Raw genomic sequence first — 15,343 nt, 5'->3', positions numbered from 1 at the left:
TTGTAGGGCCAAGATATATTGCTGAGAAGGAAAATCTGTTTATACCTTTTTAAGGAGTGCTTATTCTTCAAGGACACTCATAGGCTCTTGATTTAAAAAACATTTGTTTCTGATGCACCCACAGATGTAGGAGGGACCCCACCTACTACTCCTACACCTCTGGTACCAGTAGCTACGCCCGCTTCACCTTCCAGGCTTTCAAGTTCCTGCGAGCCCATGAGTCAGTGTACCTGCAGTGTAAAGTCACCATCTGCCAAGCTTCTGACTATAACTCCCGCTGCCGCCGAGGCTGCCGCACCCGCAAGGCCAGGGACCTGGGACCCTCCCAGGAGAGCCACACCCTGATCCTGGGCCCCATCCAGCTCAAAGGTTAACTCTTAGTAGGGCTATGATGTTATGATTTCTCTAGACAGATGTGGGACACCCTAACTTGTATGGGCTAATGTTTGCATTGGGCTGTTGAAAACAAACAATTAGGAGCAGTGAAGCACTCTGATATACTGTTCTGAATACGTTCCGGTATGTATATTATCACTCTGGTTTAGACTGCGCAGACACAAATGTATGCATAAACAGGTCTTTCTTTCCCCTCCCCAGATCTGGAGAAGCCAGATGAGAAAGTGGCTGAGAAGGAGGAGATCCAGGCTAAGGTGGAACCTTAAGACTAAGCTGACCAGCCTCAACTAACTACTCTAATCATTAATACTATAATTCTGATTCATTTCACCTGAGGCAATGAAGTAGCCAATATTCACAGCTACTACACTATAATCTTGTATCTCTTTCCTACTTTGGCTAAATGATTAAAAGCATTCTCACCAGACAATTATTGGTGTCTGAACATCGTATTCCATGTGCTAGCATTGAAATAGATCAAATGTGTGAACTTTAGCATTCTGACTGAATGTCAATTCATAGATACCAAGAAAAAGGACAAAGGACAGTTGAGACAAAGAATAGATATGTTAGAAAACACTTTACTTAGAAATGTGTTAATATTACTCTCACATAAAACAATTTGTCATCCAAGGTGACATAATGATCGCCAAAACGCTTCAACATTCACCTGCTCTATCAAGATACAACACATTAAACAAACTCCCTTACAAGTTTTTTCCCCCCTTTACGTTACCCCTCAATCATTGGACGCCTGTAAGCATGGTGACATGCAATTAGTCCTAGAAACAGTAACTATGTTCTCCACAAATGTTGCTATGCAACAGACAACAGTATCCAATACAAAACAACCCTACTAAGGCAGTAATCTTCACTTCAGTATAATTTCAACTTCATCGACAACACCTAACTGACTGGGAAATGTAGATTACAATACTCAATAAATATCTAAGAAAGCACAGATCCCTAATATGCAATGCCTTGATTATAGAAGGACAGAAGAAATCCAAAGGCATGGCATGTATGCTAAAACATGGCATCTCTGGTGCTACTTGTCAATTCTGGACTGAACAGGATTGACAAAATATATGGTGGTAATGCTTTGACAGTAGAGGTATTGGATCTCACAATGAAGTATTCCATTTAAATGTCAGAATATAACATGATGTAGAAGGTTCTGCTTCATTTTCCACAACACCCAATAGCTGATGGTTAAGGAAGGGCACTGTTTACAAATCCATCACACGACAACATAACACCCTCATCTACAGAAAACGAACAGAAACAAATAAAGACGTCAAATGTACAGGTTAAGTGATTGTGAATATGGTAGGCACTGTGGGAGGCATGATGGTGCCGTCTTCGCACTCTGAAATGGTTTAGTGGGTTACGGTTAAAGCCAATAAAAGAGCACTCATAAAATGTTAGCATCATCTAGAACTACAGTATGTTTGTAAGGCTGAAAACAGTGTTCATGTTAAAAACCCACATAAGGAATGTTTAACGATCAAACCGGTCAAGTGAGTTGTACCTCTAAACCACTCCATCCCTAAACATTACATACACATGGGCACTGTCAAATGTTATTTTCTTTCCTGTAAAATCAAATTCACTATACAGAATTTGCAACGGCTACATCATGTCCAATTTCAGAAAGATCAACAGTAATAAATAAAAATCACCATTATGGAATTAAATAAAAACACCTTCAATCATCTCCAGTCCTTCGTCACTGACCCGGCGACAAGTCACTGCTTATGCTGCCCCCTGGCAAAATGACAGGCAAAGTCGTACTTGCTCCTGCACTTGTGGCCACAGATGTTGCACTGGAAGGGGTTCTCATAGCCGTGGCAGCCCATGTGGATGGTGTACAGGATGTTGTCAGGGAAGTAGATGTCACAGTGCTGGCAGTGGTGCAGCATCTGGGGGTCTTGATGCAGCGAGGGAAGGCCCGGGACTGGTGTGCTGGGCTGGCTGTTGGTGATGCTGGGGGTACTTGTGCGCCCGCTGTGCTCGCTGCAGGGACCTGCCCCGGGGCTGCAGTTGCTGTGTGGTGGGGGCCTGGGCTCTGGGGTGATGGGGGAGGAGGAGGCAGCATGGGCAGTACTGGCTGACACAGCAGCAGAAGCCGTGGCTGGGAGAGGCTGCTGGATGACGAAGGGCTTCTCGTCCACACAGGACTCTGCACCTGGAGATATGGGAGGCTGTTGGGTCTGGTCCTCAGCTTCAGAGGGCAGGTTGGCCAGTTGACCGGCCAGGGTGGAGAGCTGGTTGAGGGGGTTTTCCATGACCAGGTTGTGGTGGTGATGGTGGTGATTGTCCCTGGAGCTTCCATCTCCACCAGCACCCTGGTCGTCGTAGGTCTCCTGGCGCAGGTGGGGCAGTTCGTGGGAGTAGTCGTCCAGGTGCTCAGCCTTGTGCATCACCATGGAGGGGGGGCTGAAGTTAATGAGGAGCCGGCGACCATAGCCCAGGCTGCTCTTCTTCTGCAGGACGCTCAGCATCTTCTTGTGGGAGAGAGAAGAGCGAGCACCTTTCATGGGTAAGAGCTTGTGGCGGCGGCGGCGGTGGTGTGAAAGGTTGCTGCGGTCGCTGCAGCGGAAGGAGCACAGCTCACACTTGTAAGGCTTTTCTCCTGTGTGGGAGCGCATATGGGCCTCTAGGTGTCGCTCATAAGCAGAGGCAAAAGGACACAGGTGGCATCTGTGGGGTTTCTCTCCTGTTTGACCAGAGGAAAGAGGAAGAATAAAGTCTTAGGAGGACATTTTAAATGTCATGTTTTTTGCTTTTTGTCTGATAACTCTAACTAGGCCTAATGAAAATAAAAGGGTGAAAGCTTTGTATAAGAGAAAATGCTCAGCGAGTGATTTAGCCCTACATCTGGTAGCATCTGCATGGTGTTATCTGTCCTATTCAAGCTCACCTGTGTGAATGCGGATATGTTCAATGAGTCGTGCTGTGCCTCTGGTAGCATAGTTACAGTAACGGCACTTGAGTTTGCCATCATATGTTCTCTCGAAGCCATCCACCAGCATCCCTGAGCCGTCATCAAGAGACATATCCGCTGAGGGGTGGTCTAATCCATTCTGACTGCAGTCTGCACAGGTACAGGAATAATCACAACACAGGTTCAAGAGACATATCTATATTTGTATTTATTATGGATCCCCATTTGCTGCTGCCAAGGCAGCTCTTCCTTGGGCCCAGCAAAATTAAGGCAGGTATATATTTATTAAAACACTACAATACATTCACAACAGATTTCACAACATATTAAGTGTGTGCCCTCAGGCCCCTACTCTACTAACACATATCTACAACACAAAATCCATATGTATGTGTGTGTATTGTGCGTATGTTATTGTGTGTTAGTATGCATGTGTCTGTGCCTATGTTTGTGTTTCTTCACAGTCCTTGCTGTTCCAGAAGGTGTATTTTTATCTGTTTTTTACATCACATTTTACTGCTTGCATGAGTTACTTGATGTGGAATAGAGTACCATGTAGTCATGGCTCTATGTAGTACTCTGCGCCTCCCAAAGTCTGTTCTGGACTTGGGGACTGTGAAGAGACTTCTGGTGGCATGTCTTGTGGGGTATGCATGGGTGCCCGAGCTGTGTGCCAGTAGTTCAAACAGACAGCTCGGTGCATTCAACATGTCAATACCTCTCACAAATATAATTAGTGACGAAGTCAATCTCTCCTCCACTTTTAGCCAGGAGAGATTGACATGCATATTATTAATGTTACCTCTCTGTGTACAGCCGTGCTGCCCTGTTCTGAAACAATTGCAATTTTCCTAAGTTATTTTTTGTGGCACCTGACCACACGACTGAACAGTAGTCCAGGTGCGACAAAACTAGGGCCTGTAGGACCTGCCTTGTTGATAGTGCTGTTAAGAATGCAGAGCAGCACTTTATTATGGACAGACTTCTCCCCATCCTAGCTATTGTTGTATCAATACGTTTTGATGACAGTTTACAATCCAGGGTTACTCTAAGCAGTTTAGTCACCTCAACTTGCTCAATTTCCACATTATTCATTACACGATTTAGTTGAGGTTTAGGGTTTAGTGAATGATTTGTCCCAAATACAATGCTTTTATTTAGGACTAACTTATTCCTTGCCACCCATTCTGAAATTAACTGTAGCTATATGTTAACTGTTGCAGTCATTCAGTCGCTGTAGTAGCTGACATGTATAGTGTTGTGTCATCCGCATACATAGACACACTGGCTTTACTCAAAGCCAGTAGCATGTCGTTAGTAAAGATTGAAAAGAGTAAGGGGCCTAGACAGCTGCCCTGGGGAATTCCGGATTCTACCTGGATTTTGTTGGAGGCTTCCATTAAAAGAACACCCTCTTTGTTCTGTTAGACAGGTAACTCTTTATCCACAATATAGCAGGGGGTGTAAAGCCAAAACACATACGTTTTGCCAGCAGCAGACTTTGATCAATGTGGCTTTTGACATTATCGAAGTCTAACAAAACAGCTCCCCCAATCTTTTTATCATCAATTTCTCTCAGCCAATCAGTCATTTGTGTAAGTGCTGTGCATGTTGAATGTCCTTCCCTATAAGCGTGCTGAAAGTCTGTTGTCAATTTGTTTACTGTAAAATAGTATTGTATCTGGTCAAAACACACATTTTTCCAAAAGTTTACTAAGGTTTGGTAACAGGCTGATTGGTCGGCTATTTGAGCCAGTAAAGGGGGCTTTACTATTCTTAGGTAGGGGAATAACTTTTGCTTCCCTCCAGGCCTGAGGGCACACACTTTCTAGTAGGCTTAAATTGAAGATTAGAAAAATAATTATACTCCACTCGCATTAATGGATTTTAGAATGATAACAGAATCATGCATGAAACAGTCTGGATAAAACTGTTTGAATCAGATAGTTTACTCAGAGGACAAGGGCAATAGTCAGTTGACAGTCAAATGGTGGTCTGTGTTGATGCCATAGGAAGGCCTACCTGTAGCCCAATATTAGACCTCTGATTCATTATTTAATTGAGATGAGGTCTAAGGGCATTCCATAGCGACTGCCTTCGAGAGAACTCATAGTCAAATGGCTGTACCTGCTTAACAGCATGTGTCCAGCATCCGAAGCTACTGATTGGAGTGCACCATTTGCGTCGCCAAGCAGTGAACAATAAACTATTAAATATGGAAATGTTATTTTGTTCTCACTTTGCACACACACACACACACATTTCCTCTGCTTCCGGTCTGGGGTTGCCAGACAATCAGACTGTGATACCTCTGGTTCACAGTCTGAGATTAACGCCATACATTTCCTCTCACAAGCTCTACAAACCAGAAAGTTTTAAAAAAGTATATTTGAACTTACTTTACCGGTTGTTTGTGCAGTTGGTTCTTTTGCAGGTAGGGATGTGAGACAATATATCAACAGGAAAGTATAATTAAATACGTTTTTCAAAGCGCTGGCAGTTCTTTCAGATTTTCATCACCTGAAGCACACGCAGAACCACGTAAACACGCGCACAAGCTCGCCAAGTAGGCATGCACCTCGTACATGTATTTTCGTCTTGCGCGCATGCTTCAGGTGATAGAAATCTCAATGCACTACCAGCACTTTGAAAAGTTCAATTATACATTCCTGTGGATATATTGTCTCACATTCCTACCTGCAAAAAGGACCAACCACATGGACAACTGGTAAAGTAAGTTGAAAAATTATTTCATTTCAACATTCTGGCTTGTAGAGGTCGTGAAAGGAAACTTTCATGATGCAAACGCAAATTTCTGCCCAACGTACAATTCAACATGGGGTCTTCAAGCTACGTCTAGGGCAGCATTGTGCCCATATTGCAAGGCGGATTAGCTAAACAAACAGGAGTGAAAGACAGACAAGTGAGAACACAACATGGAATCCATGTTTGGTTTTGATTTGGAGGGGGTAGTAGCATCTAACAATTGGATTTAAATTATTTCCTGGACACCACTCTGCAATGCAAACGACGATCTCCTAATCAGAACAGTCTACCAATTACGGATATAGTTTAGGAAGTGGGAAAAGTGTAGCAAACAGGAACGGTCGGCAAATAACTTGCAAGGTGGGTAAACGTTAAAACTAGACCCGAGTTTCCCTCAGGTCTAAACTGGGCTAGGCTTACCTGCTGGTAAGTCGTCCATCTCTTTGACTCCACTGACGGAGCCCGAGATCATGTTCACATGTTGAGTCTGCTGGCTGAGATACTCTTGGAAGTCTTTGACAAAGTCCAACGTCTCTGGCTTTTCCTCGCCCATTGGAAGGTAGAGACGCTTTCAGGTGCAATAAATCAACTGTATCCATAACAGCACATGATGATGACAGTGTCAATAGGCAGACAGATAGGCGAAAAACAACATGACAACACATTGACATAACTTGTGATTTTGGAACGCAGAGTTAATTTCTGCCTATGCTGCCCTTCAGGTCCTAAACTTTTTGACAAGACATGGATCACCTTAGAGAACACTGCTACTCCAGTTGCTCTCTCTTCATCTGACTAGTTCTCTCTCATAGTCCAAGAGCATCTGGTCGTTGGAGTGGTGGCACAAGGCTACTCATTTCTCCTAACTGGAGATTCTCTCTCCTTTCCCTCACCTGTCCATTTCCTCATTTTAATTCAATGCGGTTACTGTCACTTGTCCACTCAAGCTTGTCATCTATCGCCCACCAGGTGCCCTTGGTGAGTTCCTCAAAGAGCTTGACACCTTGATAAATTAATTTCCTGACGACGGCTCTTTGGTCCACCACCTCAAGCTCAACAAGATGGAGTTGCTCTTCCTCCGGGGAAGGCATGCCTGCTCAAAGACCTCTCCATCACATTTGACAACTCCACAGTGCCGCCCTCCCAGAGTGCAAAGAACCTTGGCGTGACCCTGGACAACACTGTGTCATTCTCTGCAAACATCAAATTAGTGACTCGCTCCTGCAGGTTCATGCTGTACAACATCTGTAGAGTACGGCCCTACCTCACACAGGAAGCTGTGCAGGTCCTAATACAAGCACTTGTCATCTCCCGTCTGGACTATTGCAACTCGCGTTTGGCTGGGCTCCCCGCTTGTGCCATCAAACCCCTGCAACTTTTCCAGAATGTTGCAGCTTGCCTGGTTTTCAAGCTTCTCATGTTCTCTCATGTCACCCCACTCCTCCGCACACTCCACTGGCTTCCAGTCGAATCTCGCATCCACTACAAGGCCATGGTGCTTGCCTAAGGAGCAGCAAGAGGAACTGCCCCTCCCTACCTTCAGGCTATGCTCAAACCCTACACCACAACCCGAGCACTCCGTTCTACCACTTCTAGTCTCTTGGCCCTCCCTGGAGGGCAGCTCCCGCTCATCCCAGTTCAAGCTCTTCTCTGTCCTGGCTCCCCAATGGTGGAACCAGCTTCCCCCTGAAGTATGGTTGGGCGATATATAATGAATTAGAATGTATGATTTTGCGCAATATTCCAAATGTCTGTAATCGCAAGAATTTAGATTTTGTTATTTTTCGTTGTTTTGAGCATTTATGTCTGCTTGTTTTCATGTTGTATTATTGGTCTCATCTCTTTTGCTCTTCTATGCTGTGTGAACCTTCCCATTACACCAAAGATCTGTATACAACTAGATTGTAACTTTAAAAGTTGTGGGGCTTGCTAAAGCTCTTTCGTATTTTTGTGGTAGTGAAATAAGTTTAAAAAGTTGAATTTCAATTATATTATTTTAATAGTGAAATCCTTTTAAATTCCCATTGATAGTCAGTAGTAGTGGTTAGTAGTTGTGGTCAAAAGTTGTGTGGATATGGTCAGTAGTTAGATGTGTGGTCAGTAGTTGTATGGTCAGATGTATGGTTGTGGTCTGTAGATGTGTGGTTGTGTTCACTAGATGTGGTCAGAAGTTGTGTGGTTGTGGTCAGTAGTTGTTGTCAGTAGCTGTGGTAAGCAGCTTTGTGATTGTGGTCAGAAGTTGTGTGGTTGTGGTCAGTTGCTGTGTGGTTGTGGTCAGTTGCTGTGTGGTTGTGGTCAGTAGTTGGGTGGTTGTGGTCACTAGATGTGGTCAGAAGTTGTGTGGTTGTGGTCAGTAGTTGTGTGGTTGTGGTCAGTAGTTGTGTGGTTGTGGTCACTAGATGTGGTCAGAAGTTGTGTGGTTGTGGTCAGTAGTTGTGTGGTTGTGGTCAGTAGATGAGTGGTTGTGGTCAGAAGTTGTGTGGTTGTGGTCACTAGATGTGGTCAGAAGCTGTGTGGTTGTGGTCAGAAGTTGATGTCAGTAGTTGTGTGGTTGTGGTCAGCAGTTGAGTGGTCAGCAGTTGTGTGGTTGTGGTCACTAGATGAGTGGTCAGAAGTTGTGTGGCTGTGGTCAGAAGTTGTGTGGCTGTGATCACTAGATGACATCAGCAGTAGTGTGGTTGCGGTAAAAAGTTGTGTGGTTGTGGTCACTACATGTGGTCAGAGGTTGTGTGGCTGTGGTCAGTAGTTGTGTGGTTGTTGTCAGTGGTTGTGGTCAGAAGCTGTGTGGTTGTGGTCAGAAGCTGTGTGGTTGTGGGCACTAGAAGTGGTCAGTAGTTGTGGTCAGCAGTTGAGTGATCAGTAGGTGTGTGGTTGTGGTCACTAGATGTGGTCAGCAGTTGTGTGGTTGCGGTAAGTTGTGGTCACTAGATGAGTGGTCAGTAGTTGTGGTCAGAAGTTGTGTGGTTGTGGTCACTAGATGTGGTCAGAAGCTGTGTGGTTCTGTGTGTCAGTAGATGAGGTCAGTAGTTGTGTGGTTGATGTCAGCAGTTGTGTGGTCGATGTCAGCAGTTGTGTGGTCGATGTCAGCAGTTGTGTGGTCGATGTCAGCAGTTGTGTGGTCGATGTCAGCAGTTGTGTCCAGAAGCTGTGTGGTTGTGGTCAGAAGCTGTGTGGTTGTGGTCAGAAGCTGTGTGGTTGTGGTCAGAAGCTGTGTGGTTGTGGGCACTATATGTGGTCAGTAGTTGTGTGGTTGTGGTCAGCAGTTGAGTGATCAGTAGGTGTGTGGTTGTGGTCACTAGATGTGGTCAGCAGTTGTGTGGTTGCGGTAAGTTGTGGTCACTAGATTAGTGGTCAGTAGTTGTGTGGTTGTGGTCAGAAGCTGTGTGGTTGTGGTCAGAAGCTGTGTGGTTGTGGTCAGAAGCTGTGTGGTTGTGGGCACTAGATGTGGTCAGTAGTTGTGTGGTTGTGGTCAGCAGTTGAGTGATCAGTAGGTGTGTGGTTGTGGTCACTAGATGTGGTCAGCAGTTGTGTGGTTGCGGTAAGTTGTGGTCACTAGATTAGTGGTCAGTAGTTGTGTGGTTGTGGTCAGAAGATGTGTGGCTGTGGTCAGAAGCTGTGTGGCTGTGGTCACTAGATGTCATCAGCAGTAGTGTGGTTGCGGTAAAAAGTTGTGTGGTTGTGGTCACTGCATGTGGTCAGAGGTTGTGGTCAGTAGATGTGGTCAGCAGTTGTATGGTTGCTGTCCGAAGTTGTGTGGTTGTGGTCAATAGATGTGGTAAGCCATTGTGTGGTTGTGGTCAGCAGTTGTGTGGTTTGTGGTCAGCAGTTTTGTGGTTTGTGGTCAGTAGATGAGAGGTCAGCAGTTGTGTGGTTGTGCGCAGAAGTTGTGTGGTTATGCTCAGAAGTTGTGTGGTTGTGGTCAGCAGTTGAGTGATCAGTAGTTGTGTGGTTGTGGTCACTAGATGAGTGGTCAGAAGTTGTGTGGCTGTGATCACTAGGTGTTGTCAGCAGAAGTGTAGTTGCGGTAAAAAGTTGTGATTGTGGTCACTACATGTGGTCAAAGTTGTGTGGTTGTGGTCAGTAGTTGTTTGGTTGTGGTCAGTAGTTGTGTGGTTGTGGTCAGAACATATGTCATTTTGCTATGTTTTTAGGGAAGAACGTTGTTTGCATCCATGAGCTAGCTAGCTTTTTTTTATGACCAGCACTGTAGGTACGCGAGACAACTTTACCAGCATCATAGCATAGGTATCGATGAACCGTTGTGACATGAAATACGAGTGAGTGTAATCAATGTTTAATAACTACATAAAAAATTTGAATTATTGTGACGTGCAGTCATATTCAGGTCCTGATTGGTCAACAAGCCTATTAAAACACGTCAAATAGTGTTATTTGATGTGTATCCTTTTTGACACTCAAAGACCCAAACGCCGTTCCATAGTATGACGTCAGCATGCCACTTTTTGTCACTCTAAAAACTCAGCGGTAACTTTCTATTGGTAGAAACTATTCCTAATCTGCTCATTCCAATCAGAGGGGTACAGCCCAACCTTATTTTAAGAGACAGGAAAACTAGCATTGCATGGCAACACTGCTGCCTTTTGGCTAAAGAAAGTGTGAGAAACATGCTAACGTACAGTAAGTTTGTGCTTTAATATTAACTAAATACTGCAATCTGGCCCACAAAATGGCTTTGCTAGATTCTTGATAGAGTTATTAGACAAAGCAAAGAAAGTAAACTTTAAAACATGATGTAGTTTTATTGGAATTTCCAGCCCTTGTTGGTAAATAATTAATCTGCTAGTTTCTGACAAGATTTACTGCAGCTAGAAAGAGTGCAGTTGATGGGTTACTAAAACAGCTCTATTTACATATTGGTAGATGCTATTCCTAATCCGTTTTCGGATTTGACAAGCAGAGAATTAGGGGAAGTTGGAAGAAAATGTGGTAATGGAGCTGTACAGTAAGTTCCGTAGTGAATATTTTGGTTCCGCAAACAGATATGAATAGTAGAGAAGTAGACGAAGACTCCATACGCTCTAACGTTTTGGGGTAGCAGTCAAAACGGCAGTTGTTTGCAAAAAGATTTTAGCAAGAGTGAAACCTCTTGCTTCCCCTCTTTCTCTATGGTTTACACCAAGCCCTCCCCTGCCTCTTAAACCAACAAAGTTGAGAGATCAGATCTTTCTCTCTGACGAGCGGTTTCAACATTGTATTTGCGTTTGTGAAGTTTGTTTCAAAAGAGTCGGTCATATGGACACCAAAACACATTGAGACATTATTTTACTAGAATAGAGGAAAAGTTTACATTCCTAACAATACCCTTTAATGTCTCAACTACTCAAATATGTGCGCAGAGCATACACCACTAAAAGAAGAGTATTAATTAACATTGATTCGCTCAGTTTGTCGTGTGCAACATTGTGGTACTGCTAGCAGCATTTTAGCCAAAGACTGTTATAGTAGCCACCATCGGGAATAGCAGCTGTCTAGTCTGTATTTTATCAAATGTGCAATAAACATAAAACACAATTATATAAGGAATTGGCAACACGTTCTAGTTCTGAGAAAAAAGGTTTTCAATATCTTAAAGTGGCCAGGCTAACATGCTTTTCAAACAGAAGGGTGTGTTCATAACAATTCAACTGTTCAACCTTATTAGCTCTGCAAATAGATCTAAATTGGCTAAACTTGAAATATAAAGATTAGCTGTCTAATCAATAGCACGTGGGCTTGACAGATTGTTAGTGAGACCTTTGAGACCACCCTAGTCAGACTTCTCTGCTACCACACTCCAAGTCGAGGTTCAAAAGGCTTCTTAACATCTTCTACCCCCAAGCCAGAAGACTCCTGAACAGCTAATCAAAGGGCTACCCAGAGCCCTCTTTTACACTGCTGCTACTCTCTGTTTATAATCTATGCATAGTCACTTAACTCTACCTACATGTACAGTCATGGCCAAAAGTTGAGAATGACAAATATACATTTTCAAAGTCTGCTGCCTCAGTTTGTATGATGGCAATTTGCATATACTCCAGAATGTTATAAAGAGTGATCAGATGAATTGCAATTAATTGCAAATTCCCTCTTTGACATGGAAATGAACTGAATCCCCGAAAAACATTTCCAATGCATTTCAGCCCTGTCACAAAAGGACCAGCTGACATGTCAGTGATTCTCTCGTTAACACAGGTGTGAGTGTTGATGAGGACAAAGGCTGGAGATCACTCTGTCATGCTGATTGAGTTCGAATAACAGACTGGAAGCTTCAAAAGGAGGGTGGTGCTTGGAATCATTGTTCTTCCTCTGTCAATCATGGTGACCTGCAAGGAAACACATGCCGTCATCATTGCTTTGCACAAAAAGGATATTGCTGCCAGTAAGACTGCACCTAAATCAACCATTTATCGGATCATCAAGAACTTCAAGGAGAGCGGTTCAATTGTTGTGAAGAAGGCTTCAGGGCGCCCAAGAAAGTCCAGCAAGCGCCAGGACCGTCTGGGCACCACCAGTACAGAGCTTGCTCAGGAATGGCAGCAGGCAGGTGTGAGTGCATCTGCACGCACAGTGAGGCGAAGACTTTGAGGATGGCCTGGTGTCAAGAAGGGCAGAAAAGAAGCCACTTCTCTCTAGGAAAAACATTAGGAACAGATGGATATTCTGCAAAAGGTACAGGGATTGGACTGCTGAGGACTGGGGTAAAGTCATTTTCTCTGAATCCCCTTTCCAATTGTTTGGGGCATCTGGAAAAAAGCTTCAGTCCTGTGTCATGCCAACAGTAAAGCATCCTGAGACCATTCATGTATGGGGTTGCTTCTCAGCCAAGGGAGTGGCTCACTCACAATTTTGCCTAAGAACACAGCCATGAATAAAGAATGGTACCAACACAATCCTCCGAGAGCAACTTCTCCCAACCATCCAGGAACAGTTTGGTGATGAACAATGGCTTTTCCAGCATGATGGAGCACCTTGCCATAAGGCAAAAGTGATAACTAAGTGGCTCGAGGAACAAAACATAAATATTTTGGGTCCAGGGCCAGGAAACTCCCCAGACCTTAATCCCATTGAGAACTTGTGGTCAATCCTCAAGAGGTGGGTGGACAAACAAAACCCCACAAATTCTGACAAACTCCAAGCATTGATTATGCAAGAATGGGCTGAGATCAGTCAGGATGTGAGCCAGAAGCTAATTGACAGCATGCCAGGGCGGATTGCAGAGGTCTTGAAAAAGAAGGGTCAACACTGCAAATATTGACTCTTTGCATCAACTTCATGTAATTGTCAATAAAAGCCTTTGACACGTACGAAATCCTTTTAATTATACTTCAGTATTCCATAGTAACATCTTACAAAAATATCTAAAGACGCTGAAGTAGCAAACTTTGTGGAATTTAATATTTGTGTCATTCTCAAAACTTTTGACCATGACTGTACATATTACCTCAACTAGCCTGTACCTGTACCCCCTGTATATAGTCTCGCTTGTTATTTTACTGCTGCTGTTTAATTATTTGTTACTTTTATATTTTCTACTTATCTATTCTTTATTTAACTTTTTTTCCCCCTTAAAGCATGGTTGATTAAGGGCTTGTAAGTAGTATTCGGCGCATGTGACAAACAAAATGTGATTTGCTCTAACCACTAGGCTACCTGCCGCCCCTAATGCCTGCTACAAGAAGTTGAATGTGCATTATGCATGGTTATAGTTGAATTTGTAACAAAACATGTCATTTTCATAGACAGACTTGAATGCCAGATCAGTGATTATTGCAACAAAAAAAATGCAGGTTAAACTATTTTGATAATAATTTAATTATTAATGGTTTTATGGTTGTGAATTACATTTAGCCTGGGTATAACTTCACAAGCCCTGATTTCATTAGATTATTGCTGACTGTTTGAAATGCAGTATCTGACCTTTAATTGTACAATACTTATTTTGAGAATTAAAAAAAAAATGAAAATCTAGATATACATCCTGAAGTAAAAAAATAAAAAATAAATCGAGATATGATTTTTAGGCCATATCGCCCAGCCCTACCCTGAAACTAGGACAGCAGTGTCCCTGCCCATCTTCCGAAAGCACCAGAAAACCTCTTCAGAGTATTTTAAATAATCCACCTCCTCACTTCGAACCTCCCGTCCAAAAAAACATTTCCTGAACCAACACTTGCACTTAACTTCCACTCCCTTCTTACTCTGTACTTACCATGCCTGTGATTGTCCCACCTACCAGTAGCTAAGTATCTTAAGATGAATGCAATAACTGTAAGTAAGTCTGCTAAATGACAAAAAATGTTGCTAAATGTAAACTTTAGCAGTTCCTTTTAGCTAGCCAATGTCATCGACAGAACATCGATTCCACCATTGATTGCTGGAACACTCAGCTGGCCAGGTAACCAAGGAGCTAGCTTACTAGCTAGCGAATCAACTTACCTTTTCAAAATGTCAACAAATTGTTAGCAAGTATTAATATGTCTCTAGCCAGCTAGTGAAAGACAGACGATTATTCGTGGCAAACTCAGTAATTGACCGGTGACGACAAGTGCCCAAGTGACTGATCAGATCCGTTGAAATAGCGTTCATGTTGTTGCTGCTAACTTCAGGTTAGCCAGCTGGCTACTGTCTTTCGATCTAAACAACTGTTCCGTTTACATAGACATCACTCAACTACGGCTGCATCGAGTTCCTATGACGAATAGCTAGGCGTGCTACAGAATCAGTCGGTTGGTATCTAATCACATAAATGTGCAATATAGCGCTAGCTAGCTAGCGACGTTATCTGAATCAAAACAATGAAGCAATTTGTGGAGGTGAGAGTTCACCCAGTGCACCCGCGAAATTCGTCCCGCCTCAGGTGCAATAATTGCGCGAAGAACAGTTCCTAGGAATTAACTGCTGTAGTAGCTCACATACTGTGTACCTCAGTGGTTGTAGCCCACCAAAGAGACTGAGTTTTAAAACTCTGTGGTAGTACAGCAGGGTGAGTTTAATTATTTGTCAAGATCTTATTAAATACAAGCAGACTGCACTAATCAACTAGATAGTACATACATCTTTCCAAACTTTGTTTTGCTGTCAGTGCCAAATAATAGTCACCTGTAATTAACCCAATTTTGATAGGCTTAACATTGCATTCTGCTGCATTCATTGCATTAGTATTTAATTGAATTGTGGAAACTGTTGCCTTAATTTGTCAGTGTCCACTAAATATAAAATGTTGACTATTTTGTA

The 15,343-nt window shown here is 43.3% G+C and overlaps 1 protein-coding gene across 3 annotated transcripts; it reads right to left on the bottom strand.

Moving 5' to 3' along the window:
• Positions 1-956: 956 nt before the first annotated feature.
• LOC120046572 (zinc finger protein Pegasus-like) lies at positions 957-14,945 on the bottom strand. 3 transcript variants are annotated; one of them, XM_038991920.1, is made up of 4 exons: positions 14,546-14,945; positions 6,530-6,698; positions 3,320-3,493; positions 957-3,115 (listed from the first exon to the last, which is right to left on the bottom strand). In XM_038991920.1, exons 2-4 carry the CDS (start codon positions 6,660-6,662, stop codon positions 2,145-2,147), a joined length of 1,278 nt encoding a protein of 425 aa, XP_038847848.1. In that variant the 5' UTR covers positions 6,663-6,698; positions 14,546-14,945; the 3' UTR covers positions 957-2,144. The 3 variants fall into 3 exon arrangements, with proteins under 3 accessions (XP_038847848.1, XP_038847850.1, XP_038847849.1); XM_038991922.1 differs by lacking the exon at positions 6,530-6,698 and having other exon boundaries at positions 14,546-14,944; XM_038991921.1 differs by lacking the exon at positions 14,546-14,945 and having other exon boundaries at positions 6,530-7,256.
• Between the last annotated feature and the right edge of the window lie 398 nt (positions 14,946-15,343).

The sequence above is a fragment of the Salvelinus namaycush genome, chromosome 4, assembly GCF_016432855.1.
Source record: "Salvelinus namaycush isolate Seneca chromosome 4, SaNama_1.0, whole genome shotgun sequence".
Classification (NCBI taxonomy): Eukaryota; Metazoa; Chordata; class Actinopteri; order Salmoniformes; family Salmonidae; genus Salvelinus; species Salvelinus namaycush.
Note: the sequence above shows the minus strand (reverse complement) of the source record. Positions and strands in the feature narration are given on the sequence as shown.

What these genes read in the sequence shown, in the direction of transcription:
- LOC120046572 (XM_038991920.1), bottom strand. Translation starts at nt 6,662, where the DNA reads ATGGGCGAGGAAAAGCCAGAGACGTTGGACTTTGTCAAAGACTTCCAA. An exon ending in GATGGACGACTTACCAGCAG is followed by an intron (nt 3,494 to 6,529) that starts GTAAGCCTAGCC and finishes GTACCTGTGCAG; the next exon opens with ACTGCAGTCAGAATGGATTA. An exon ending in ACATATCCGCATTCACACAG is followed by an intron (nt 3,116 to 3,319) that starts GTGAGCTTGAAT and finishes CTGGTCAAACAG; the next exon opens with GAGAGAAACCCCACAGATGC.